General features: G+C 42.4%; 1 protein-coding gene across 1 annotated transcript in view; it reads left to right on the top strand.

The window, feature by feature from the left end:
- The window catches only part of STAC (SH3 and cysteine rich domain), a 143,912-nt gene extending 123,735 nt beyond the window's left edge, over window positions 1–20,177 (top strand). The window contains exons 9-11 of the mRNA XM_059162150.1: window positions 4,857–4,908; window positions 5,045–5,182; window positions 17,857–20,177. Of these exons, the coding sequence (XP_059018133.1) occupies window positions 4,857–4,908; window positions 5,045–5,182; window positions 17,857–17,955 (289 nt within the window). The 3' untranslated portion in view covers window positions 17,956–20,177. The remainder of the gene's footprint in view (window positions 1–4,856; window positions 4,909–5,044; window positions 5,183–17,856) is intronic.
- Window positions 20,178–26,596: the final 6,419 nt, after the last annotated feature.

The raw sequence follows: 26,596 nt of genomic DNA, 5'->3' as shown, positions 1-26,596 counted from the left end.
TTCAAAAAATACCTGGATGTCCTATAATTTCCTTTGGCTCAATAGGCAAAGATGGAGAAATAAAGAAAGATAAATGTCTTTGGCATTCCAGAATATACAGTATAGCCAAAACATTGTGAAAAGAGACCAGAACATCCTTCCTTCTCTCTGTGCCTCCCAGCTGAGGGCCAGTCTGAGGTCTCAGGTTGTCTCAGTGGAGAAGGGACTTCTCAAATGCTGTGACCTCATCAGGGGTGTTAGCATCTAAACTCCTAGGAATCTGTGGTGCTAGTGCGGAATGGAGAGACTGGGCAGAGGTCCTCAGGACAACTCCCTTCCCACCTTCTAGAAGACCAAACCATGGCCATACACCTTGCAGAATAGTTCTCTGAAGCTGGTTGGGCTCAGTGGGCATTATCCATACAACTCTGTGGCGCCATGCCCTCTAAGTCATTAAAACCAGTCTCCCTTATGGTGAAAGAAAGAGGTTCCTCTGTCCACATGAAAAACTGAGAAATGAGGGAAGCAGAGGACTGCGGAAAATGAACCAGATAGCAGCCATCCTGTTCTCACACACAGACTCAAACACACACACTCATGGTCCCCTCACTGTTGAGCCGTGATTCTGCACTTAGCTGTTGTTACTCTGTTCCTACTCGTGATGGTAGCACAGAGTTCCCTCATCATGTCAAGACTTTCTGAAAATCATCCTCTGGATCCAAGACCTATGTTACTGAGCAAACCAAAAGAAAAGGCCAGCTGTGGTGTTCTGATCAGTCTATGCCAAAAGGGAAACTTATCCCTTTATCATTTACGAATTGCATTATATTGTAGACATGTATGATTCTTGGGTACAGCAAAAGGCTTACCTGAACTTAGGATGCTCTGATTGAATTAAACAAAGGGAAACTTTTTTAAAATATTTGGGAACCTGACAAGTTCATCTCCAGGAATTTGGAAATAGAGCTAAATTATAAAATCTGCACATTATGGATTGGGAACATAAGGTCTCCTGGAAGAAAGAGAGTAAGTGTTAGGCCAGCACAGGACTTTGAAGTGTGAGAACCCAAAATGAGAAAGAATTGTTCCATGAAGAGGGGCCTGGTCGGCCATAGAAACCTGAAACATTTGGGGGAAGAGAGTCACTCATTGGCAGTGTCCATCCTAAGACCAGCCACAGGAAGGAGGATTTTTAGGCGTTGGGCTTCCATTCCTCCAGGAACCATGGACAGGCTCTCCCTATGTGGAGCAAGGGAGCAGAATGTTTGGACTTAATTCCTTGATGGCAGGATATCGTGCACCAAAACCACAGACAGGAGAAGAGAACAAAGCTGAGAACCGGTTGAGTGGAGGACTCACAGGTGATAAGGAGGGGTGGCCACATTGGGCCACCCAAGCTTGCAGCTGGGAATCTGCACACCCAGGCTATAGGGGCAGCTTATGTATGGCAAGCAGCCAGGGTTAGCTGGTTTCCCAGAATCCCTGTGGATTAGCAAATCTGAATAAAATTTCACATGTTCCAGGGCATAAGGGTTGTCCCTAGTTATCTGGTACATGGCCCCAGGAGCAGACAGGGTTGGGGCATCATGGCCTGGACTGTGAGAGTCCAAAGGGAAGAGGTTGGGGTGTTGGCTTAACACGTTGCTTAAGGGAAACTGACTGGCCTCTAATGAGAGTCTCAAAACTAGGTCAAGACAAAACATATTGTTCATATTGTTTTATCTTGCTTGCCTCCTCAGATCCACAGTCCTGGATCCCACCTTGAAAAGGAGTCTAAGTCTGAGTGAAGGTGCAGTGGAATGAGTGCCAAGATTGGTGGGGGATGTGGGGTAGGGGCAAGGAGCAGGGCAAACCCCATGGGCCATGGGTTTGCTGACTGAGATGTCAGAGCATTGTTATCTTGGATTCAAGTGCTGCCTGGGGCAACTTCCTGCCTACAGTGAAAAAGAGACATTAGCTGTCTTCACCAGATGATTAGAGTAGTTGGCTAATATCAAGAGTCTACCCGTATGCTTTATATCTGCATCCTATCTATTCCCTTCATAGCCCTTATGACAATTTGCAATTATACATCCATCAATTAGAGATACAATCTTCCTGTTAGTATTTATAACCATATTCAATGTTCTATTTTCTGTGTGCTTATTTGTATCCATCTTTCTCACTAGAACATTAACTCCAGTGAGGACATTATTCTCCAAAGATTACCCAGAGTCAGTATTCTGGAATATTTGTTGAATGAGTGGGTAAACAAATAACAAAAAAGAAAAAATATATATTTGAATGTAACTCTCCTCCTTCACTAGGCAGTTTTCTGGTCCTGGCAGTGCTCTTTTATAGGATAAGACAATCCCCATCACGCTGTCAAGAGGATGTTTGGTATTGCTCATAAAATTATAGCTTGTGTTCCAGTGAGTGCCTTGTTCTAATATGTGGTTTAGTTACCATGGGTCGTATGCTCAGGGACAGCTCACCTATGGCCATGGTAAAGAGTGACTCCCTATCTAAATTGTAAAACCAGCAGTTAGATCCAGGCAGTATCCTTTCTCACCCTTAGGAAAAGGTGCCTCCACCCCCACCCTCACCTCCACCTTTTTTCCTTACTTCCTGTTTCTACCAAGCCATCAGTAAAGTCACTGGACTTGATGCTAACACATTGTTTCTTAGGTTATTAGGTTAAGTAAAATCTGCTGGAGTGAGAAAGATTTTTCTACATCAGCTTTCATCCTTGCTGCTTAATTAAATCCCTCACCTGGGAAAAGAGTGATTTTCAGCCATCTCGCTTTCTATGGCATCAGCACCGAACTGTGACTGTTGAAATACCAAAATGCCACTTGTGTTTAATGCTTCAGGTGTAACAAGCCTGTTCTATTTGGAGTCCCCTACGAAGATAGATATTAACTGAGAATTGAAAATGACAGCAGAGGAGATTGAATCAGAATACCAAATGAACCCCTGGATCTATTTCCTCTCCTGTTTCAATCCCTTGAAATGTCCAAAAATATATTTTTTTAAAAAACCCTCCACAAACAATACTAGAAAACAAGAAATAATACTATCCAAGACCCCAACATTTTGAAAAGTTCCTGGAAAACTACAGCAACTAGAATTGAGGACAGTGAAGATGCCTGGAGACCAAAACATGCTCAGGAAAAAGTAACTTTTAGGTATAAGTAGGGGGACATTCAAGGAGACACTGAACTCCCAGCAAATTCATTGAAGAACATGAGGGTTTCGCCAATAGCTTGATTGCATTAATGACCCAAATTCTTCACCTTTTCCTATACTCCTATCCTTTGCCGTGGGACCTTACAGTTCCTGTCATCACAGAGGTGGAGCCGCTGTCCCATCCCTTGAATCTGGACTGGTCTCATAACATGCTTTGCCCAATAAAACAAGGCAGAAATGGCAGTGTGTCAATTCCAACCCTGGCCTTGAAGGCCTTACGTGTTTTGTGTGTTTCCATTTGCTGCTCTTAAAATTCTGGCATTGGTATGAATGTGCAAATTAACCTTCTGGTGTATGGGAAACAGGAAATAGGGCCAAGTCTCCCCAGTCATTCCAGCCAACAGCCAGCCGACACTCAGGTATGGGAGTGAGCCATTGTTTTGTGGCTGTATGGTACACAGCATTATCACAGCAACATATAACTGACACAGACTCCCAGCTGTGTTCATGACACCACATTACTGGTTCTAATGGGCAATAGATAGCAATGGTATTTGACCCTATAATCAAAGGAACAGCTGTATTCAGAAGAAAAGGAACCTATGCCTGTGTGAGTGCAGAAGTCTAAGAAAGACAAAGAGCTATGTTTAGGTAACTCTTGACCCCAGACCATCTAGAAAGCAAGGGGAGGGAAGGAAAAAGACAGGTGTACTTAACAGGAGAATAAACTGATCTTCCCCTCACAAAGGTTAAGAAAGCCCTCCTGTTTAAGCCATTGGGGTAGTGGTAGGAGACCCCACACTGCTTGCCTGCTACGTTTTCAAGCATCTGAAAATGATAGGCCCCAATTGAGACTCCCTGCTCTTTTAAGCAGAACTAGAAATTACCCCTTGCACTTGGGAGAGAGAGACAGTGCAGACTCAGAAGCATGTAATAGCAGAGAAGCTTACCCAGCTGCCCACACCCATCTACCTCTGTTTTCAGCCATTAATATAAAGAAACAACCAAGAAAAAAAGAGAAACAACCAAGAAACACAGATATTGAAGAAAATCCCTTGACATGAAGGTAAAGCAATAAAAGAGGAGGCCAACCAATTCTAGGGGAAAGAACTCAATAAAGGAAAGAAATACTGTTTTTAAAAACAGAATATAATATTCTTAGAAATATCTATTATAATATCACATCCATAACAGAAGTGGCAAATATGAATAGGAAACTTCCAGAAATAATAAAGAACCCTTCTCTATATATAAAAATAAAGCTAATATTGAGGTACCTGGGTGACTCAATTGGTTAAGCATCTGATTCTTCATTTTGACTCAGGTTATGATCTCATGGTGGTAGGATCCTGTCCCAAGTCAGGCTCTGTGCTCAAGCAGAAGTCTGCTTGAATTCTCTCTCTCCCTGTGTGTCTGCCTCTTCCCCTGCACTCTCTCCTTCTCCCTCCCTCTCAAAATAAAGAAATCCTTTTAAAAAATAAGGCTATATTATTTTTTCAAATACAACATGGAAATAGTATTTGTTTTGAATGTATAACAAAACTATTTTCTTGGGTGGGAAGAACTGAGAAAAAGTCATGTTTATTTTACTTCTATTTATTTTAGGATTATTTGTGTAAATGAAAGACTATTACTTGTGAATCTGAAGTGTCATCTTCTTTTTCTCCCCCCTCTCCTTCCCCACTCAACCCGTTCACGCTTCATTATAGGCCAGGAGACATGATTACTCTTCTAGAAGACACTAATGAAGACTGGTGGAAAGTAAGTATTCCTCTTTCTTAAAAAAAAAAAAAAAGAAAGAAAGAAAAAGAAAACAAAACAAAACAAAGAATCACTTGGTAAATGTAATTACAACAAATGAAACAATTGTGGACTCATGTGTCCTTTTTCCTTCCAGGGGAAAATTCAAGACAGGATTGGCTTCTTTCCGGCCAACTTTGTTCAGAGAGTACAACAAAATGAGAAGATCTTTAGATGTGTTAGGACCTTCCTCGGGTGTAAAGAACAGGGGCAGATGACACTGAAGGAGAATCAGGTGAGTAAAGCATGCAAGCACATACCAGGTACCACCAAAACAGAGAAAAAAACCACTAACAAACATAATGGCACCCATAAATCTGAATGAATGGGGTCATAGTCCAAGTGTTCACTTTGAGAAAAGAGAATACTCACTCTGGTGGTATTATGTAGTGTAGCAGAATCTAAACCTGCAAAACCAGAATGTTCAGAAACTCATTTAGTGCTATGTGTTCACAAGAGGAAATATACATAACGTTATGGCAGCAGGGTAAGGGCATCTATCTGGGCCTGGTCCCTTTTCTCTGACGACTGCTAGTCTCTGATGTGGACACCTACTCCAGTTTTGGTTCTGTGCTGGCCTGAACCAATGCATGGTTAATTTTTTGTACTCTCTTAGGAATACTTTGCTATTACTTCCTGAGGGTTCCACAGTTCATTGCATTTACCTCCAGTCACAGCAACCCTTCTAAATAAGGTCTCCTTGTCCAGACTCCAAGTTTCTGCCTTTTCACTGGAATCCAAGACACCTTCACATTGCTGCATAAAACATAATCAGGACAGAGGTAACCACGGATTATCTCACACCAGTGCCTGGATGTTTCCATACATCTAATCTAGAGGTGTCTGGCACCATCTTGCTCTAGAGCCATGTTGAATGTGAGGGTCAACAGGCAACAGCAAATGAATGATGCTGTCAGTTTCCTAAAAAGTGAGGAATGAACTCCTTCCATATGTATGTCTTTAAGCTCCTTGCTTCTTGCTCCCCCATCTCACTCTTGGAATGCTGACAGACACAAAGTGACAAGACACACAAAGCTCAGCTCTTTGTCCTAACTCTGCCTCTCTTTGCCTTCTTCCAGCAGAGAGAGGGCTTCCTACTGCCCCTACTTCTCTGACTCCCAACTTCTCTCACGGGAGATTCTGTATCCTCACTATAAAGTAAAAATAATACATGAAGACCTCCACATTTGCTCTTGGTGTATTTGGGGATGATTTGAGAAATCAGACACCAGAAATTTCTTCAGTCTCCTAATAAAGTTTCACCATTAACTCTAATGGTGTATCCATTACTTTCTGTATCCACTTTTGGTATGGTAATTTTAATATTTCCTGAGGCAATTTATGCCTCTAGTTGGAAATGATGAGGCCCACCCTACAAAGAAGTGAATGAAAATGAAAAAGAAATGAACAATGTATTAGTAATTTTAATACTATCCCAAGGTGCCTGAGTGGCTCAGTTGGTTAGGCGGCTGTCTTCAGCTCAGATCATGATCTCAGTGTCCTGAGATCGAGACCCCCACATTGGGCTCCCTGCTCAGTGGGGAGTTTGTTTCTCCCTCTGTCCCTCCCCCCAGTCATGTGCTATTTCTCTCTCTCTCTCAAATAAATAAATAAATAAAATCTTTAAAAGACTAATAATAATTATTTTAATACTATCCCAGTTCGATAGCATTGCCCAAAAGACATCTTGAATGTCATTTTTGCAATTGCCTACAAAGACAGTTTCTAAGTCCCATAAGACTTCATATTATTTTATATTTACCTTACTTTATATCTGATTTAAAATTTTTAAAAATTGGTTTACCTAACTTGATCAACAATTTTATGTGCCACACATAGTGCCAAATACTTGATCATCTTCAAACTAACAAGTATACTCTCAAAGAATAATGATTTACCTTTTTGTTACGACTGTTTAAAAGAAAAATCTTTATATCTAGCCCCTGGTTCACAGAGAAGGAAAGAACAAATTAATACAGTCCTGGACATTTCCACAGTGATAATTATCACAAGGATCATCATTATTATTGCTAATTATTTATGTCATACATATATTTATAGAGTATATATACCTACAACATTTTACTTGAGATCCCACACATGTCCTGTGAATTTTTTGAATAATTAACCACTATTTATATTTTATAAATGATGAAACAAAAGCTCATAAAGGTTATATCCCTTGCTCAAGGGGACAAAAACCTGGTAAGTAGCTAGGCTGGAACTTTTTTTTTAAGATTTTATTCTGGGGGAGACAGAGTAGCAGGCTCTGCTGGGCAGGGAGCCCAACATGGGGCTTGATCCCAGCACCCTGAAATCATGACCTGAGCAGAAGACAAACACTTAACCATCTGACCCACACAGGCACCCCCAGGCTAGAACTTAAACATTGGTCTGCAAACTTCAAGCCAAAATGCTTTCCATGTGCCCTGGACAAGGTGGCACCAACTTTGAGCTGTACCGCACCATTTGCATAGTTTGGCTCCCAGGGAAGGGAATGTCATTAAGGCAAGTATCCTGGGACCAGAGAACTCCTTAGAAACAGTCTTACTCCTGTAAGTGCCCTATTGGGTTATCTTTCATTTCAGGCAATGGAATCATCCTCATAACACTGAGACCTCAGCTCTAATGCCACACACACCCCACACAGCAAACGAACACTTTTCCCAGCTGGGTTCCCTGTCAGGGCTTCTCCAAGTGTATCCAACTGTATCCTCCCTGTTGCAAAAGTTTGGAAAGTCTTTTGAAGGAAATAAATTCAAGAAGAATATCCATCTTTATTGGCAGAGTGTTAATAATTTTGCTAGCATGTTTGATTTTTCCCTCAAAATAATCTTATGCTTCCTCACTTTAAATTGAACATTGTCTTTATGTTGTTAATATACAAGTCAGTGAAAGCAGAAGGCAAATTAAAGTTTGCTCAACTTGATCAATTTCCAGAAGCAGAACATCAACTCAGTGACTCCTACCAATTCCTTGACTGTTAGTCTCCAAAACTGTCTTTTCTGGAAATGGGCTCTCACCTATCTTCTCCACTCCCATGGTTGAAGTACAGTCTTCCAGCATGGGGTGGGTGGCGGAGAGGCATACAACCCAATCTCTTCAATTAGACATGCTCAAGATATAACACAGCATTTCAGCCTGAACCAAATGAATCCACCCATGATCCTTTAAAAAAGTTCCATAATCCCCAGTATTTGTCTAGCCTGGTGTTTCTGAGAGTGTGGTTTGAACCACCTGAATCATAATCACCTGGGAGATCGTGGAAAATGCAGATTCCTGGACTCCATCCCAGACCTGTGGAAGCAGATCTTTTCAGGGCAAAGGCAAAGAATCTCTCTCTTTACAAACTCCCCAGGATCAAAGCTGAAGTTTGAGAATGACCTTCATTTCCATTCTCTCACTTTCAAATCCCATGTAGTCCTGTAGCTACTGAAGGCATTTTTATGTCCAATGACAAAGGCACTGAGGTCTCTAGCCCTATACAAATTCTTTATTTTCCATCTTTGGCATCAACATGGCAACCAGTTTTAGAAAAACGTCAGCCACTTAAGAGAAAATGTACATTTTAAAGATCTATTATTGTGGACATTGCTGCTATGAACACTGAGGTACAGATGGCCCTTTTTTTCACTACATCTGTATCTTTGGGGTAAATACCCAGTAGTGCAATTGCCGGGTCATAGGGTAGCTCTATTTTTAATTTTTTGAGGAATCTGCACACTGTTTTTCAAAGTGGCTGTACCAACTTGCATTCCCACCAACAGTGTAAGAGGGTTCCCCTTTCTCCACATCCTCTCCAACACTTGTTGTTTCCTGTCCTGTTGATAAGGCAAGCAGAGAAAGTCGATTATCATATGGTTTCACTTACTTGTGGAGCATAGGAATAACATGGAGGACATTAGAAGAAGGAAAGGAAAAGTGAATTGGGGTATATCAGAGGGGGAGATGTAAGATGAGAGACTGTGGATTCTGAGAAACAAACTGAGGGGTTTGGAGGGGAGGGGGATGGGGTTTAGGTGAGCCTGGTGGTGGGTATTAAGGAGGGCATGTATTGGATGGAGCACTGGGTCTGGTACATAAACAACGAATCTTGGAACATGAAAAAATAAATAAATAAAATTAAGATGTTACAAAAAGAGAGCATCTTAAAAACAAATAAATAAAAACAAAGATCTATTATTAAGAAATTTTTTTAAAATTTGGCTCCGAATCATTTAGTGTCCTAAATTAGTTTAGGTGTAAAATTTCAAAACATATTGGTCAAAATGAGGAGAGCTTAACCTAATAGCATATCCCGTGTGATTTTTGCAAAGTCACTTCTGAATGTCAGCATTCTTATCTGTAAAGTCGGCATAGTTGCACCTCCCTCTTGACATGGGTAAGGGTGAAACATGATCCCCTATGTAAAATGCCAGCACTGTGCCTGACCACCGTCCAATGCATAGCAAGGTCCCCATGCAGCCGGCACCATCTAGAGTGAGCTCCAGATTCATCTGCAATGGCCAGCACTGCCTAAAATTACCTAGTAAACATCAGAAAATAGCCAGTATGGTATTTGCAACTCTAAAAATATAGACAAATGCTCTTTAACAGGGAAATAGAAGAAATTCAATTCTGAAAACAAATGCAAAGCATCTCTTTGATCAAATCACATTTCTGCCTCTGGGGTTAATTTGTCTCATAATGATTATATTATTTTTTCACAGAGCTCTTATTTCCAAAGAGAATCAAGTTATCCTTTCGTTGTGAACACAACTAGAGTTTGCACTAATGCCAAAGTTTGTTTTCCTTATTTTTAAAATCTAAAAAATATTCTTATTAAACCCTAAACGTATTTCTTGAAATTCATCCATAGTTCTGCCATCCCAATAGAACTGTTTTTATTGATTCTTTGTATTATGTTGAAGCTTTTAAAGAAAAATAAGCAAATTATTTTTAGATTACTAAACTGAAATGTATTTATCGTGGAGAAATTTGAAAATTATAAAAAATATATAAAGAAGAAAATAAAAATAGCAGGTAACTCAAGCATCAAGTTATTATTGACAAAAACAATTTGGTATATTTTCTACCAAACTTTTCTTATAATTAATATTTTGGTGTATCATATTCTATTTAGTGTTCTGAGTTTGTTTGTTTGTTTAACTTAGTCATTAAACGTTTCTCAAAACAGTTTTTATCAGTTCTCTAACATTTTATCACATTCATTACGGTTTAGCAAACCATGGCATATTGACTTATGGTCAAATTTGGTTCTGTTTTTAAAACAGAGTTTATTGAAACAGAGCTATATTCATTCATATGTGTATCATCTGAAGCTACTTTCACACTAGAACAGCTGAGTTGAGTGGTTGCAACAAAGACCATATGGCCTGCAGAGCCGAAAATATTTACTATTTTCTTCTTTACAGAAAATGTTTGTCAACCCCTAGTCTGGATGTAGAAGAATGCATTTCAGTATTCTCCTGTTGTTAGATATTCCATTTTAATTTTTTAATTTTATTTTTATTTAACTTTTTAAACTATTGATAATGCAACAAACATGTTTAAAGTAAAATCTTTTCTCCGTGACTCTGATTACATCCTTATGATAGACTTTAGAATTCATAGAAAAACAGATAAAAGATTTTTCCAGTTCTTGATGCATATGACCAAATGGCTTCTAAAAAGGGTGTGCCAATTTCCACCCACATATGTTATTGGTTTCAGAGGTGCGGATCTGTGATCCATCAGTCTTGCATAACATCCAGTGCTCTTTGCGTCACATGCGCTCCTTGATGTCCATCACCCCTTTACTCCATCGCTCCGTCCTCCTGCCTTCCAGCAAGCCTCCGTTTGTTTCCAGTGATTAAGAGTCTCTTATGGTTTGTCTCCCTCTCTGGTTTTGTCTTGTTTCATTTCTCCTCTCTTCCCCCATGATCCCCTCTAATTTTAACCTCTCGACTGAGTTCGACTCCATCACTCTCCGCTTCCTGCTGGAGAACATTTTCAGATAGTGCCCCAATTCCTTTCATATTCTGAAGTTTCAATCCAGTCGGCCACTGCTTCTAGCATAGATTGAACTGAATGTGCATTGCCTGTAGTGTTTTCTTCTACACCAACCCCCTTCTGCCCACAGAATGTTCACTTTGCCTCTCTTCACATCCTCTCTCCACCTGGAGATGCTCTCCTTAAAACGTCAAGGCTGAGTCTTCCTTCAACCTATGGCATTCAAGAATAGCTTCTTCTTTCGTACATATGCACATATCGCCCACAGGACTTTTTAGTGTTTGACAGGAATAGTTTTGATCCTTTCGCCTTGTGGTAGGCAGAACAACAGCCCCATGTCCTCATCCCCAAAACTGAATGTGTCACCTCTCACGGCAAGAAGGACTCTGCAGATGTGGTGAAGTCAAGGATGGTGAGATGGGAAATTATTCTGGATTGTCCAGGTGAGCCCAGTGTCATCACAGTTCCTTAGAACAGGAAGACAAGAGGGCCAGAGTCAGAGAAGTAAATGGGAGGATAGAAGCTGAAGTAAGAAAGAGAGATAGAGAGAGATTTGAAGATGCTATGCTGTTGACCTTGCAGAGGGAGGAAGGATCCAGGAGCCAGGGAATGCCTCTTAGAGGCTGAAGGTAAGGAACCAGATTCTCTGGCAGCTCAGCCTTCACCTTCACATTTAAGGACTTCTGATTTCCCAAACTGCAAGATAACTTTGTGTCATTTTAAACCATCAATTTAGTGATAATTTGTTACAGAAACCATAGGACACTAATCCAGATTTTGTGCAAAAAGGACTTTACAGATGTGATTAAGATTATGGGCCTTGTGATAGGGATATATCCTAGATTGTGTGGGCTGGCTAGCTCCAGTCAATTTCAAGGGCCTTGTGTGCAAGGCCCTCCAATTTGAGCCCTTAAAAGCATTGAGATATATCCAGCTGGAGTCAAAGAGAGATAGCAGGAAACGGAAGAAAGGTAGATCAGAGAGAGATTAAATGTGAGAAGGACTCAAACTACACTTACTGGATCTCAAGATACAGAAAGGGACCACAAGTCAAGGACTGCAGGCAGCCTCTAGAAACTGAGGATGATCCCCGACTCAGCAAGGAAACCAGGACTGGACTTCAGTCCTACAACCTCAAGGAACTGGATTGGACAGCCTAAATGAGCCTGGAATTAATCCTCTCTTAGAGAAAAAGAAGTAAGGAAGGAGGGGAAAAGAATAAGCCCTGTTGACTCATTGATTTTGGCCTTATGAATCCCAGAGCAGAGAAAACTAGCCAAGCCCACCAGACATCAGACATACAGAAATCTAATGTAATAAACTGGTTTGTTTAAAGGCACTGAGTTTGTGGTAATTTGTTACAACAGCAGAAGCTGTTACACATCTCAGGTTACTCAAATTGAGTCAACCTCATAAGGTGGATTTTACTCACATAATGAGAAGCCTGGATACAGGGAAGTTCTGGGATTCATAATTCAACAGTTTGATTCCATGGTCAGAGATCTAGATTCTTCCAGCCTGATGCTCTGCCATCCTTGAAATACTAGCCACCTTTTCTAGTGGTCACAGATGGCTGCAGCCACCCCAAGAATCCCTTCCAGATGAAGAAAGGAATTTTCTTCTTAATGTATCTCTTTCAAGAGGAAAACACACTACCTCAGAACTCCCCATGCTGTTTCATTAGCTAGAACCGGGTCCCATGAGAATCACTAGCAAGGAGAATCAGAACAGATTCAGACAATTAGGATTCACCCAAGTCATGTAGGGTAAGGATGGACAACAGAACAAAAGTTAGAGCTCTGCTGCATGGGAAAAGAACAGATTAACACCATTGACATTAACCAACAGTGTCTAATGCAAATGATTTACTTATCCTAGAACAAGGAATGATTGGTGCAGAGTGGAGGGTTCCCAGCTGAAAGATGAGTGGACCAGAGTTGGTGCAACTCAGAGCTCACTCATGGGTTTTCAGGTATCCTCAGCTGGGGGAGCAGGTAATTATGCATGGCTCTTACACTAACTTCAATTATCTAAGAGGCCTTTATCCAATGCTGGTCTGCCGGGTCAAGTTAGGATTTGCTATTGCCATTGCTTTTTTCCTCAACATTCTCAGCTCTGGAACATGTGCAAAGCTACCTCCTACTTCATGCAAGACCCCGTGGTCTTTCTGTCTCCATTCCCACCCACTGTTTTATCTGATGAGGTCTCACCTCCCAGGAGATACTGGTGTCTCCTAATGTGCTCCTACTTCCTGTCATTTCCTCTTCTTAGAGGACCACTCCAATAAATGCATCAATAAATATAGAAAGAGAGGTATTAATTAGGACAAGGAAAAGATGTATTTTGCCCACATTAGAAAGTAGAGCCCATAGTAGTAAGGGAAAAGTGGCTGCCCAGCTTTCTGCTCTGGGCAGTTGCAGAATCTCTGTGGCCTGGGCAGACCTTGGAGGAGGAGCTATCTTTCAGCCTTGAATATTCATCCTAAATCCAACAGAACAACTTGCTTCAGGCATCAAATGAGTTCTCTACAACTCAGTGGTTGTAGAGAAGTGCCTGTCAGCCTCCAAATGGCTGCCAATCCCAGTGCTCAGGACATTCCACCCTCTATGTCCTATCTCCTCATAGGTATTTTGAGGGAAGACTGAGTCCAGAGCACTAGGCAAGAAATCCTTTCAAATAAAATGACTGCTCATCTGTTTTAAGTTGCAGCCCAGTTGAATGTTAATGAGTTGAGAGGCAAGGCCAGGGGAACCTTAGATGTTATTAGCAGATGTGCTCCCCAAAGTGGGTTAGATTGTAGGACTTAAGCTAGGCAAGACCATGAAGGGACTGAGCCAAGAGGGGCACTTAACTGGCAGGGAGCAGAATTAGAGACAACATAGGAGAAGAAGCAGAGGGCCAGGGAGTGGGTCAAGGACAAGATATCAAGTAGAGACAAGAATGGGGAAAAATCTAGTCTCCTCCCATAGGAGTAGGGGAAGTGAGAGGAGGAGAGTGGTAAAGCCATAAACACAGAAACCAGAGCAAAAACATGGGTGAATGGGGTTATCATTAATAACAAACACTAAGTGGTATGGCTGAGTGTCTCAATCAGTTGAGTAGCTGACCCAAGTCAGCTCACAATCTCAGGTCAAGATCTCAGGGTTTCATCTCAGGTCACAATCTCGGGGTCCTGGGATTGGAGCCCTCGTAGGGCTCCACTCTCAGTGCGGAATCTCTCTCTACCTCTGCTGCTCCCCCCCCACCACCACCCACAAGTGCATGCATGCTCCCTCATCTCTCAAAAAGAAATTAATTAATTAAAGAATGCAAAGTCTGAGTGATGCTCAGGGGCTGGCAATATCCAGGCTGCATGTCTAAGTAAGCACTAGGCTACTGGAGATGCTCTGTTGAGTATGGTGGGTGCTAGTGTTCTGTATGTGCTATACTCACCTTGGTACTGAGATGCCCATACCATCCCTTCTGCACACGTGGTGTCCACCAGGCAGTCGGCAATGCTGTCAGCAAGCAGAGTGGACAGGCCAGGATTTGTCAGCAATGGGAAGGAAATAGTCCAGTCTTCAGAAGTCTGGCTGGCAAGAGAGTGAGAGGGAAAGAGGAAGGAAGGAAGAGAAGGAAAGAGGGAGGAAGAAGAGAGGGGAAAAAGGATATCAGGTAACAAGAGGAGAAGAAGGGAGAGGAGAGGACAGGAGAGGAAAAAGAACCAGTTTTTATAAAGCTTCCTTTTTCTACTGAAAATCATCTAACACCCAACTGTTGGTTGGTACCAGTAGTCATCTCTGCCCTTTCCCCATTTGGCAGAGCCCTGATTTTTGTTCTCTTGTCCATGTGTACCTCCCATGACTCAGGTGAATCCTAATTAAATTAATTCTTGCTGGTGATGTTTTCAGTGGTTGGCCAGTGCCCCAGTTCCAGTCAAAGACATAGGTCAGAAGGTCAGCAAAGGGACCCTTTTCATCATGAGTTCATTCATTCAAAAACTTAATGATTTATATTGTCAGTGTACTAAATAATCAGGGATTAAAACACATAGGGCCCTTGCACTCACCACACATGTAATTACTCATGAAATATCTCTCCTTCCAGTTCTGCCCAATAAGCTTCATGAGAGCAGGCATCTGCCTTTCTTTCCCAGCTTCTAGAGTGGTAGCTAGCACATAGGGGCCTCTCAATAAAAACTTGGAAAATGAGTGAGTGAATGAATGAATGAATGAATGAATGCAGAAAGTAGGGAATCAAGGGACCGCAGACACTTGGAGATATCTTTCACATGGCCTGGCCAGTAAAACATTTGCTGGCATAATCAACTGTCTCCTTTATCTGGAGCTGAGGAATTTCCTCGGATGTGGGACTTTTCAGTGCAAAGACTGAGAACGTCTCGGGCAAACCAAGACAAGTTGGTCACCCTATTTGCGTCCCTGCGAAGCAAAGGAGTTCGCCTCTGCCTCACCTCCCACCCTCTTCTACCCGTAATCTTCTGGGCTCATCTTTCCACTTCATCTTGAAAGGAAATGTTTCAAACTTTTTTATCACTTCCTAAAATGGCAGGTTCTCAAACCTGGAGAGTGATGTATTTCTACCATCAGAAATTTAAATCCTAGACTCTTCATTTCTAGGAAGAGTACAACTGCTGAAACCTATTTTCAACCCTTTGTATTCATCTTTTTCAACTTCCTTTAGCTTCCTCATCTGTGTCCCCATTGTCTTCCCCCGAGACTATCCAAGCAGTGCGTGGTGGGTATAGAACTCCTCGTCCTTTGGAAGGTCTCCCCAAGTCAAATCACTGCAGGGATGCCAACTAGGAGGTGCAGAAGAAATAAGTGCATGCAACAAAGTACAAACATTTGTGCATCTTGGCCTCCTATTTTTGAGACACCTTCAAACAACTCTTCCATTGCCTCTACCAAGCACTGTTTCTCTTCCACACTGAAATCTTGAAAAAGAAAAAGGGAAAATAAAGGTTTGGGGTATATATATATATATGGACATGCATCTGAATTGTCAGTGGGCTTCTGCTAGAGAGACTGAAATTTACTACTAATGTAAATCAGGAAAACTGTGAAAATGACCCAAAAAACTAATGGAGACCCCAGACTGCAGTCATTTTTTTGGTTTGTTTGCTTTATGACTTAAGCTAATGGCATAAGGCTCTGAGCTCTGGCCAGAATTTCTGTTTTCTGATTTTTGCCCAGTGTTCTCCATATTTGACATCAACATGATACAACATCTGTGTGTATATACGTCATCAAACTGTTTTCATGTTCATTTCTTTATTTAAATATTTCAACTGGAAATTTTTTAAATAAGCATCTAGAACAAATCTGCACAAGGGATCAGTTTTAAAGTTTTTCACTGATGTGGATTGGTTGGTCTAATAGTAAGGATTGTTGAATTTCAGGCATATTTCAACAATGAAGAAAATTCTGTCTTTGTCACGGTTTTAAAGGTAAATCGTGCTCTCAAGGCATTTTTATGGGTTCTTTTCAAGACATATACTCCCTGCCCATCACTAGGGTCCCTTGTCTGTGGTGTTTCTGGCATGGTAATGACAGGTCTTAGCTTTTGAAAATCAGGTGGTTCACTTTCCCTTTGGCAGCCACCTTGCCCATCATGCTCTAGCAGGATCTAACATGGCACCAAGGCTATTTCTTTCTCACAGCTCACCTCTGGCCTTCAGGAAATACAGATAAACTCCTTTTTACTTCCCCATCTGAGCTTCTTTCCAGTCAAGCTTATCATAGCGTTAGGATTCTGAAACTTGAACCAGAAACCAGTCCCTTGTATATCCTAAGCGCTGGGAGTCACAAATGAAGCTCAGCTCTTTTCCCAACCCCCTCACTAGGTGGGTACACCCATCTCCTGGTTGCTGTGTTGATGGACAACTCACAGCTGTCCCTTATCCAGCTACTGCCCTTCTGTGGACCAAGAGCTGCCTCACCTGACAGGTCACATCTCTCACACCCAAGTCAGCCAGTGGCCAATGACTGACAGGGGGCCCAAGAAGCCAGACCCTTTGCCTCAAGGTGGGAACACTCCTCAGCCCACTTCATACTCCAGAGCTCCCTGTTGAATCAGCCTGAGGCTCACCTCCAACTGAGTCCTCACCCTTGCTCAGCTCCTTCCCCGCCCTCCTGCTTCCCTCACTTCCCACCTCCTGAGAGCACACCCTCAACAAGCCACTTCTCATGCCTCAGGCTGTTTCTAGGGACTCTAACCTAAGATCTAACCTACCACACATGGAAGCAGGTCAGGTGGCTGAAACTCACAGAACTTTGCAAAAAATTCTTATTTCCATCTGACTCTCTCCATCCTTCAGCCTTTCAGTGGTAAATGGCAGTGGTGATGACAAGGGCATACAAACAGATTTTTAACCACTTTCTTGTTCAGTCCCACACAGCTGGGCAAGGGGAGGTGTTAGCGTCTGTTTGCTTTGCTAGGGGCCAGGAATGGTATAGCTTCCTTTGACTTCCTGTTATCATATGTATAAATTTCCAAACACATGACCGGGGCCTGCTGAATGGTAGCTATTAGTCTGTATCTTTTAAAATAAAGTATTGAGGACTCATTGTGTGCCACATGCTAGGTTCTCTTGTGAGCATTATATCGTTCTGTCCTCACAGTGACTCTTCAGGAGGACACAATCTGATTAACCCCATTTTATTGGTCCTCATTTGTAAAACTTCATTCCTAAAACTCAGAAAATATTCAGCACCTAGGCCTATTTCCAAACCCAGGTTCTGCCTAATATTTACTCAACCTTTTCCTTACAGAGCCAGCCTCCCCCCTCCAACACCCCACTATTTGAAACTGCTCTCCCTTTTCCAATTTGGTGCTCCTGGCCTCAGTCCACTGTGATTCAAGCAGCTCCTAATTTCTTCCTTGTTGACACTTTGATGTTTCTCCTTCCTTGGCATTCAGATCTGCGTGACTTCCGAAGAGGAGCAAGATGGATTTATCAGAGTCCTCAGTGGAAAGAAGAGAGGCCTTGTCCCCCTGGATGTCCTAGAAAACGTCTGATTGCTGGCCCCTCCTGCTTTGGCAGTGGCCGGGCTCTGCTGCGATGCCTCGTCTCACACTGTGTCCCCGCAGAGGAGCTGCCACACTGACCCACCCTCCTCCCTGGGAAACAGTGAGACAAGACTCATGGGTTTGAGACTGGAGTATCAGCCACAGACAGAGGGGCATCTCACCGCATTGCCGGGCTGCCCAAGGTGAGGGCGAGGCTGCCCAAGATGGGGAGCTGAGTGCCATGCAGGCGGCGGCTGAGGCAGGGTGGCAGCCACAGCTGTCCTTGAGGGCTCACCTCGTCCCCGTCCATGTGATGTAAGTTAGCCCACTGGAGGGTGCTCCAGCCTGCAGTGTGGGCCCAGTGCGAGGCTAGGATCCCCACGGCCAAGTGTGATTCTGGTTCCAGACGTGTGTCCCCAGCAATGGCCCCTCCGCATCATCGCATTTGCGGTCTCTTTGCAGAGCATCAGGAAGTCCTGATCCCCAGCTCCCGAAATGCCAGGGCTCCCCGCAGCCCCCCTCGCTTTGTTATTGCACTGTCTCTTCTGTCCTCTGATGGAGTCCTGGGGGGGTGCTGTGAGATGGGAGGGCTAAGCTGGTGGCACTAGCCACCGGGACCTGATCTGCCCAAAGGTGACCAATAGGCAGCCACTGCTGCTCTTCTGGTTACTGGCAGAGGTGACAGAGAAGGACACAAGGCATAGGTACAGAGAGCAAAGTGGGAGTAAGGTGGGGCAGAGAGCCCGATTTACTGCAGATTATGCAGCCCCTTCGGTTAGGAAAGCATTCTCTGCAAAGGTGAACCTGGGGAAGAGAATGGGGCAAAAAGTCTCAGTGATGAGCCCATTTCATTTCATGTCCTTGGTACTGGGGGCAGCATTTTCTGTCAGGCCATCCTGGAGGACCCCCTTTTGGACGCTGAGCCCACCTTGCAAAGAACCAGAAACATGGAGGAGAACCAATATCACCTTGAGACAAGTAGCCAAATCAGAATCCATTCTTCTTTAGGGCAGTCTATTATACCCTAGCAGACATAACATGGAGACGAATCCTTAGTGCTTCATCCCTCAGAAAGAGAGGAACTTGGGTCCTATCTAGCATCAGTAGGGGAGTCTCTCTTACTCTATACTTGTACTAATGTTTACAAGCATTCAGTATACTGTGATGCCTTTCCCGGCAAGCCTCCTCCTAGCAGTCAAACTTGCATTACTTATTAATATGGTTAAATATCAATTCACAATGACCTTGGAATCAATGTCCGCTCCATTTATTTTGTGACAGAGCAATAAAAGCTTTAGCACAATTGGTTTTTAAAAGACCTAAGCGGGTGCATCTTAAGCATGTGAGCATTATTTCCCACACCCTAGTATTCGTAGTCTCCACTTATTTCTTTTGTTACTGGTCAGCATGATGGTGGGAGCTGAGACGGGGGAGCTGCTAGTTTCACAGCAGTCTGGATGCCTTACTATTATTTTAAAGCCGGCATCCAGAATTTCCTCCCTCTCTGGTACAACCTGAAAAACTGAGTGTACAGAGCCAAGATGGGTTCTCCGAGAGCCAGGGCGGATAGTATAACTGCCATTCTCTAAAATGGAATGCCAGAGGACAAACCCTCTCTGCCTCTAATTCAGTACTCCATTGAATAAAGACAACACAGTGGCTGGAAGGAGCATAGAAAATGTGTGTCCTGATCTCTTCTTTCTGGTGCGTATCCATGGAAGCCTTTGGGTCCAGTGGTGTCAGATCCTAGACAAATTTAACTTGCAATAAAAAGTCAGTTTGCCTGATCTTTGGAAACTGAATAGGAGGGGGCTGCCGTAGCCAGCCAGCAAGGTGGTCCCTGCGTCCTAATAGTCTCGCCTTTGTATAGCCCACTCCCACATTGAATCAGTACTGGTCTTATATGGCCAAAAAGATACAGCAGGAGTCATACTGCATGACATCTGAGGTTAGGCCAAAGAAGTCCTTGTAGCTTCTGCCTTGCTCTCTGGAAACACTCGCCCTTAGAACCCTGAGCCACCTACTCTGAAACCACCATGGGGGAGAGGTGCAATAGACAGACCACGTGTGTCTGCAGCTGGGATCCCGGACATCACAGAAGAGCAGCCATCCCTGCTGGACCTACCCAAGTGATAACTTTACAAACAAAATAAATAGGATTTGGTGGTTTTTAAGTCATTAAGTTTTGGAATGATTTGTTTTACAGAAACATGTCACAAGCAGGGACTCATAATTTGAGCCAATGTTAGGAGGAAAAAACACATCTTCTGCACAATGAGGCCCAAAAGTTTTGACATACATCAAGTATTGGTGGACAATGAGCCCTCCCAATGCAAGATAGCTAGTATTCCTGAAAGATCTCAGGTCATGCAGATAGCAGAGACAAGGCTGGTCCTCAGTGCAGGTTGCCGCGGATATTCACACACAGACACACACACACACACACACACACCCAAACTTGAGGACCCACAGCAGTTATTCTCCTCTTACCTGTCTGCAGAAATGGCAAGAACAAGGACAACCGTGACCTACCAAAGTCCTGAAGGTTTCCAAGACTCACGAAATGGCTGGGAGAAGATCCAAAGTTTGGGAATGGGGATGAGATGATGGAGAGACAGATTCTAGAGAGGGGGCAGGGATGGAGAAGAAGTGCTAATATGAAGGAAAAAAAGGGAGGCCAGAGGGGTATTCTTCATAGTGTGAGAAAACAGCCTATGACCCCTCCTGCCCCTGCCTGCAGCCAAGGGAGGGCGCATATCTAACTGAACCAGGGACAACGCTGTGCTCTGTGCCCCACCAGCGGTGCTGTAGAACTTGGATTCTATCAAGATGAATTTGAAGTGAAAAACTGATTAAAGCTTCCTCAGGGTCTCAGGAGGTAAAGAATACAACTTGTTTTACCCCATCACTAGCAGACAACCAAGACACATTTAGTGTGGGCCATGAGGGAAAAGAGAGCCCATGTGTAGATGTTCAACTGACTGCTAGTAGGGTTGATTTCACAGAGAACCTTCCTCTTCACCTCTACACACCAAACACACATACACACACACACTCCTGTTGAGAAGAAGAGTCCAGCATCCGGGTTATATTTTTAAAACAACCAGTGAGATGGTACGTGGTAGGCACTTATAAGAACTAATGTTCTTTTTATTAAAGGAAGAAAAAAATCAATGGGAAGATCACAGTACATGTAAACAGTCTGGTGCTGAATACTGTTAAAAGGTCAAAAAGCAGCATAGAGGTCCAAAAGCTGGTCCAGGTCACCGGTTACTCCAAGGAGAGGAGGGTCAGGAAGGAAACCTACTGGTTAGCCTAGAACCAGGCCTAGAACCAGGCCCAGCCTAGAACCAGGCCCAGCCAGCTATGTGAAAAAAAAAAAAGGGTTGTGTGCTCAAATAGCTTACATTTAAATAAAATAAACCAGGCTTCTTTACTCAGGACTTCCCATAGACTTTAATTTCTGAATTTTCACAGTAAATCTGTAAAAGGGGATTTACTTTTTTAAGACTTTTATTTGTCAGAGACAGAGAGAGAGAGAGAGAGAGAGAGAGAGAGAGAGAAGCTGGCTCCCTGCTGAGCAAAAAGCCCAATGCAGGACTTGATCCTACGACCCTGGAGAGTGACCTGAGCCAAAGGCAGCTGCTTAACTGACTGAGCCACCCAGGCACCCAGGCATCCCTATAAAAAGGGATTTAGATCCATGGAACACCTATTAGGACTGACTATTCCAAGGCACATAGTTTGGAAAATGCGGTGATAGAGAATTCTTATATAATATTGAATCCATCTAATACCTTCTCTTTCTTCCTATATCTCACTAAGATACCCAGGAAATACTGAAAAGGACAAAAGTGCATAATCATAGTAAAAATGGAGGCTGAAAGACAATCTACTCTGGAATCAGTATTTAGGGAATAGGAGAAAGTGGGATCTGTGTCCCCAAGGGGTGAAAATCTCGGGAAGAAGATCAGCTTTTTCATGCTCTAATGGCTTCAGCAAGTACTGACCAGCAGGGCGTAGGCTGGTATAAAACTGGGAGTAAAAAAAAGTTCAGCATTGCCCAAAATAGCCTCCCCAGGAAACCAAGTGAGCAGGTGCATTCCACAGCTTTAACACAAAACAAAATCCTTACTAACAACTTGGACAAAAAAAAAAAAAATTAAAACTGGTTTAATGATATCCTGAAAACGGTCTCTTAGATTTTGCTGAGTTGTTATTCTGTTGTGTGTTTTGTAGAACACCTGGTGTTTTTGACCCTTAGAACATGTGTTTTTTTCTTAGCTTCCAATAAAGAGTTTTAAATAGTCCTCAATCTTTCCCTGGGTAATAGAAATGTAATTAACTACACCTCAAAACATGAACAAGATAATAGCAATTTACTTTATATTTCCTTTTTAAAAATGAAAAAGTAGCAGACTTTGTTATCATATCACCATCAAGCTTAAACAGCTGTTGAACATCTTTCCTGTTTTCATGCAAGTTAGGGTGTACTGAAATCCTGAAAATATACCCTGGGAAAGTATAATACCTATTTCCAAGAAAAATGGTGGATCCTCTTTAGATTTCCTCCACTGGCCTCATTTACTCAGATTCTCAGGTTACACTAGACCCCATCTGTTTTTATCATGGCAGTATTTTTCTTTAACGTCTCCTTTTAAACAAGTTTCCTAAAAAGTGTTTGCTTAGTTTACTTTTATTATTTACTAAGGTTAAAAAAAAAAATCACCCAAGGTTATGACTTTTCCTCTGAGTTCAGGTTGGACCATATGAAAGTGTTCCCATTTTCATTCATTTCTAAATACTTTGTATTTAGAGTTTTGATTTTTTTTCTCTTATATTTTTATTTAGTGTGTGTGTGATTAGTTATGCATTGTGGTCATAAAATATGATCCACAGGGTTTCTGCTTTGAGGAAATCAATTGGCATTTTGTGCTCTAATACATGAGTATTCTTTAGAAATGTCCAATGGATACTGGTAAAAAAGAGAAGTCACATGTGCAGTATACAAAGTTTAATATGTATCTACTAAATAAACAAAGTGTTCAGGTCATCTGTGTTCTCATTTATATTTACTAATATGCTCTCTCAAAGACAAGGAAGTCAAGAGCAAGCAACAGTAGACTGAAACAAGAGATATCTTGCAAAGAGACCTCCAGTTGCTTGTTGGTGCCAGCCCTTGGAGGAAGGAAATGCTCTTCACCACAGCTTCCCCTTTCACACATAGATTGAGTCACTGAAGTCAGTTCTTAAGTAAATATTATCTTTAACTCCCTGGAGTAGACTGTAAAGGACCCACTTTTACATGAAGAGGTTCCAAAAATATTCTTGGAAAACTTTAATATTGGGTCAGAGAGTTTTGCTAGGAAAAAAAAAATTACAGTGAAATCAGCAGTCACTATTGGGCTAAGACCTCACAACCTCTCCAGTGTGTGCCACCCACCGGACCGGAAAGGGTGGAATTCACCTCATAAACTGATGAAATGTATTCATACCTAGAAATCTAAATCCCAACATGGTGAGTTACAAGCTGCTGGTTTCAAATACGCATTTTCTTCAGTCATTAGATGGCTGTCCTGTTTGCGGTGAACTCAACAAATACTTGTTGGAGTCTACCGGGAACGACTGTCGTCAAACAAGCAATACTGAAAATGTGTAATTAGTGGTACAATAGAGGAAGAACAGTGAACCACAAGAATATGCTGCAACTATGCTGCTTCCATCAGGACCAGGGTCTATAAAAGTTCAAACCTCTCACTCCAAAAACGCCCTGGCTTTCCAAAAGGCGATTTTAGACTAAAAATGCCAAAGCTGCTTTTCAGCCCTCTCTTTTATAACTTACCAATACTTGAAGCACTCTAGTTCCACTAGAATTTACGGATGATGAAGGAGGAGGACATTTTACGGAGATAAGTTGGGTTAACCTTAAAGAGTAAAACTGCCAGTTATTTTACCATCAAAAATTAATTTATTCGGAAACAGCAGAGAATTGCAACCCCAAACAAACAAGCTACAGCACGCGTGCCTGTGCGCGTGCACGCGCACGCGCGCGCGCACACACACACACACACGACTGCTCTTTTATAGAGGGAGGTGATGTTGGGGGGGGGGGGCTCTAATAAACCAGAAGTCCATTGGAGGAACCTGGGAGTTCTGAGTATAGTGGCGTTTCATTGGCTGTCTATCATCATGACAATCTCTCATTGGCTGAGCCATTGTTATCAGGGTGGTAGGAAGCCTTCCTCTTGCTGGGATACTATGGTAGCATCCAGGTGCAAGATTCTGGCTCTTCCTGTTGGGGCTGTAGGGCATGACGGCTTTCCCTGATGACCTCCCAACACCATTCTAAATAAGATTTTCTTTTACTAATTTTCTCAGGTGAAGCAATATGTTATAAAAGTGAGCCAATTCTTTTTAACTTTTTAGTAGGTGGTAGAAGGAGGAGGCTGCTTATTCATCTATGCCACCTTTTGCCCCAAAGAGCATTCACGTTCTTGATCTCATCTCCAGAGAAATGCCCCAAGGAGAGAAAGCCATCAGGTAAAACCTCATCCATCCCACATCAATCTTGATGTCTAGGACCTTAGGAAAAATATTTCAGAGAATAATGTTTTAAACATCTTCAAAATGGGAACACAATAGAGATTTCTCCACAATGGGGGAAACAAGGTTTTATTTGTTTGTTTTGGTTTTTTTGTTTGTTTGTTTGTTTGTTTGTTTGTTTTTAATCACGGGTCCTGTGATTCGGGCCAGATTTCTACCATATACATGATGAACCCCACAGGAGTCTTCTTTCTATAGAGAGACAATGAAACCGTTTGCCCTAGTGCTGTAGTTACTTTTTCCTCTTTCAATCACAGGAAAGAAAAGGTAAAATCTTAAGTATTCAGAAATCAGTTTTATAGAATCCATAACTCTTACACACATGTGATATTAAAACCATAAAATTCAATACAATGAAGCAGTGTAAGGCAAGTCCTTTTGAGCCAGTGCTGGAAATAAAGAAAACTGTGGGCTCTGGGGACCAGGAAATGTTACCTTGAATCCAGGACGATCAGCCATCCAAGGAGTATCATGTACTCTGTGCAAAGGGCATTGGGTCAGTGAGTTGGCCAGAAGGGAAGGAGCTGGAACAGATGAGATTCCAGTTGGGGCACTCTGTAGAGTAGGGACGGAGCAGCAGCAGGAACTAAAGGCTCACGAGCAAAGGAGGAGAGCCTTGTTGGCTATATTTCTCAGAATTCTGCGGGCAAGATCTGTGTTGGCAGAGGAAAGAAATTCTTTACAAGCCCTAAGAGTATGAGACCTTCAGGAATGAGCTGAAGTAACAACAGATTGATATTAACCTGACTTTTAGAAAAAGTAGATCCCGATAGCTATAAGACTTTACTTTTGCTCCTGGAGCCTGCAATCTGGACCCGCACTGAGCCTCCTTGAACTTAAAGAATAGAGCCATTGGGCCCTACTCCAATAAGACCCACTGAGGACTTTCAGCCTCCACACTGTAAAATAGTAACTTTGTATTGTTTAAGCCTCTAAGTTTGCATCACCTGTTTCAGCACCAATAGGAAACATATGACATCGCACTGCCGCTGGAGAAGGTGGAGAAAAGATGGGGGAAATCTAACTGAATGTCATTGTTGCACCTTAAGAACATTGCCAAGGGGACCAAAACCTGCAAACACAGATCAGGAACAAAGAAAAAGCTACCAAAACTCAGAAAAAGCCAACCAAAGAGAATAGGAAAAATGCAATTGGAAGTTAGTAACACTCAACCAGTGTGGGAAGCTATTATTGCCTTTCCTGGATAGTAACAGAAGGAACTAACCTCTGGGAATGAGAAAAGTAAAAAATGGCTTAGTTTGGCCAGTAAGAGTACATCCAAGAGTGTGTGCATGTACACACACACACACACACTCAGATTTAATTAATATTATGCTGTGATACAGATTTAAGCAGTTATAGATTCTTTGATCCAGTTTGTTGGTTTCAAAGCTTTTCCTAACCTGTTTTTTACACATGAAGCAGAGTCTCATTGTCCAGGTCTCTGGAAGAGTCCCCCTGGACCTCTCTTTTCTTGCAGCTGACTTCAATCCCTTCCTCCTCCACAGTCCGCATCACCATCACTACCCCAGACTCAGTCCGCCAGAAAAAATCCAACCTCCTTAAGGAAATAATACCTCTCTTGTAGGTTGTAAATTTCATAGCATCAGGAGATGAATGTGAAGGATTTTCCCCGCTCCCAGTTTCTATCTTCCCCAGAGGTCTCAGTGACCTCAGGCTTTGTGTGATTAGGAGGTAACAGGAGCAAAGGCGAGTTTGCCTTGATAAGGAAACGGTTAGATGATGGAAACTTCACTCACAGCTCTGATTTGTTTTTCAGATGCACTTTATATCTCAAGACAGATCAATCTTGAATGCAGCAATAAGTAATTTATAAAGCATGAGGAAAGGAGATGTCTAATCAAAAATGGAATTGTGGAAAATAAGAATATAAAACAATTGGGGGGAGTCAGGCAGATGAAAAAATCCTAGGAGGGTTATGAGACATCATAAAATGTGGGTGATACCAATATTCTGTAAAGGTTGGGATGAAAACAATTGGTGCTGGGAGAGGTGAAATGGAAGGGAAGACACTTCTAGGAGCAAG

This window comes from Mustela lutreola, chromosome 2, assembly GCF_030435805.1.
Source record: "Mustela lutreola isolate mMusLut2 chromosome 2, mMusLut2.pri, whole genome shotgun sequence".
In the NCBI taxonomy this organism is placed as follows: domain Eukaryota; kingdom Metazoa; phylum Chordata; class Mammalia; order Carnivora; family Mustelidae; genus Mustela; species Mustela lutreola.
Note: the sequence above shows the minus strand (reverse complement) of the source record. Positions and strands in the feature narration are given on the sequence as shown.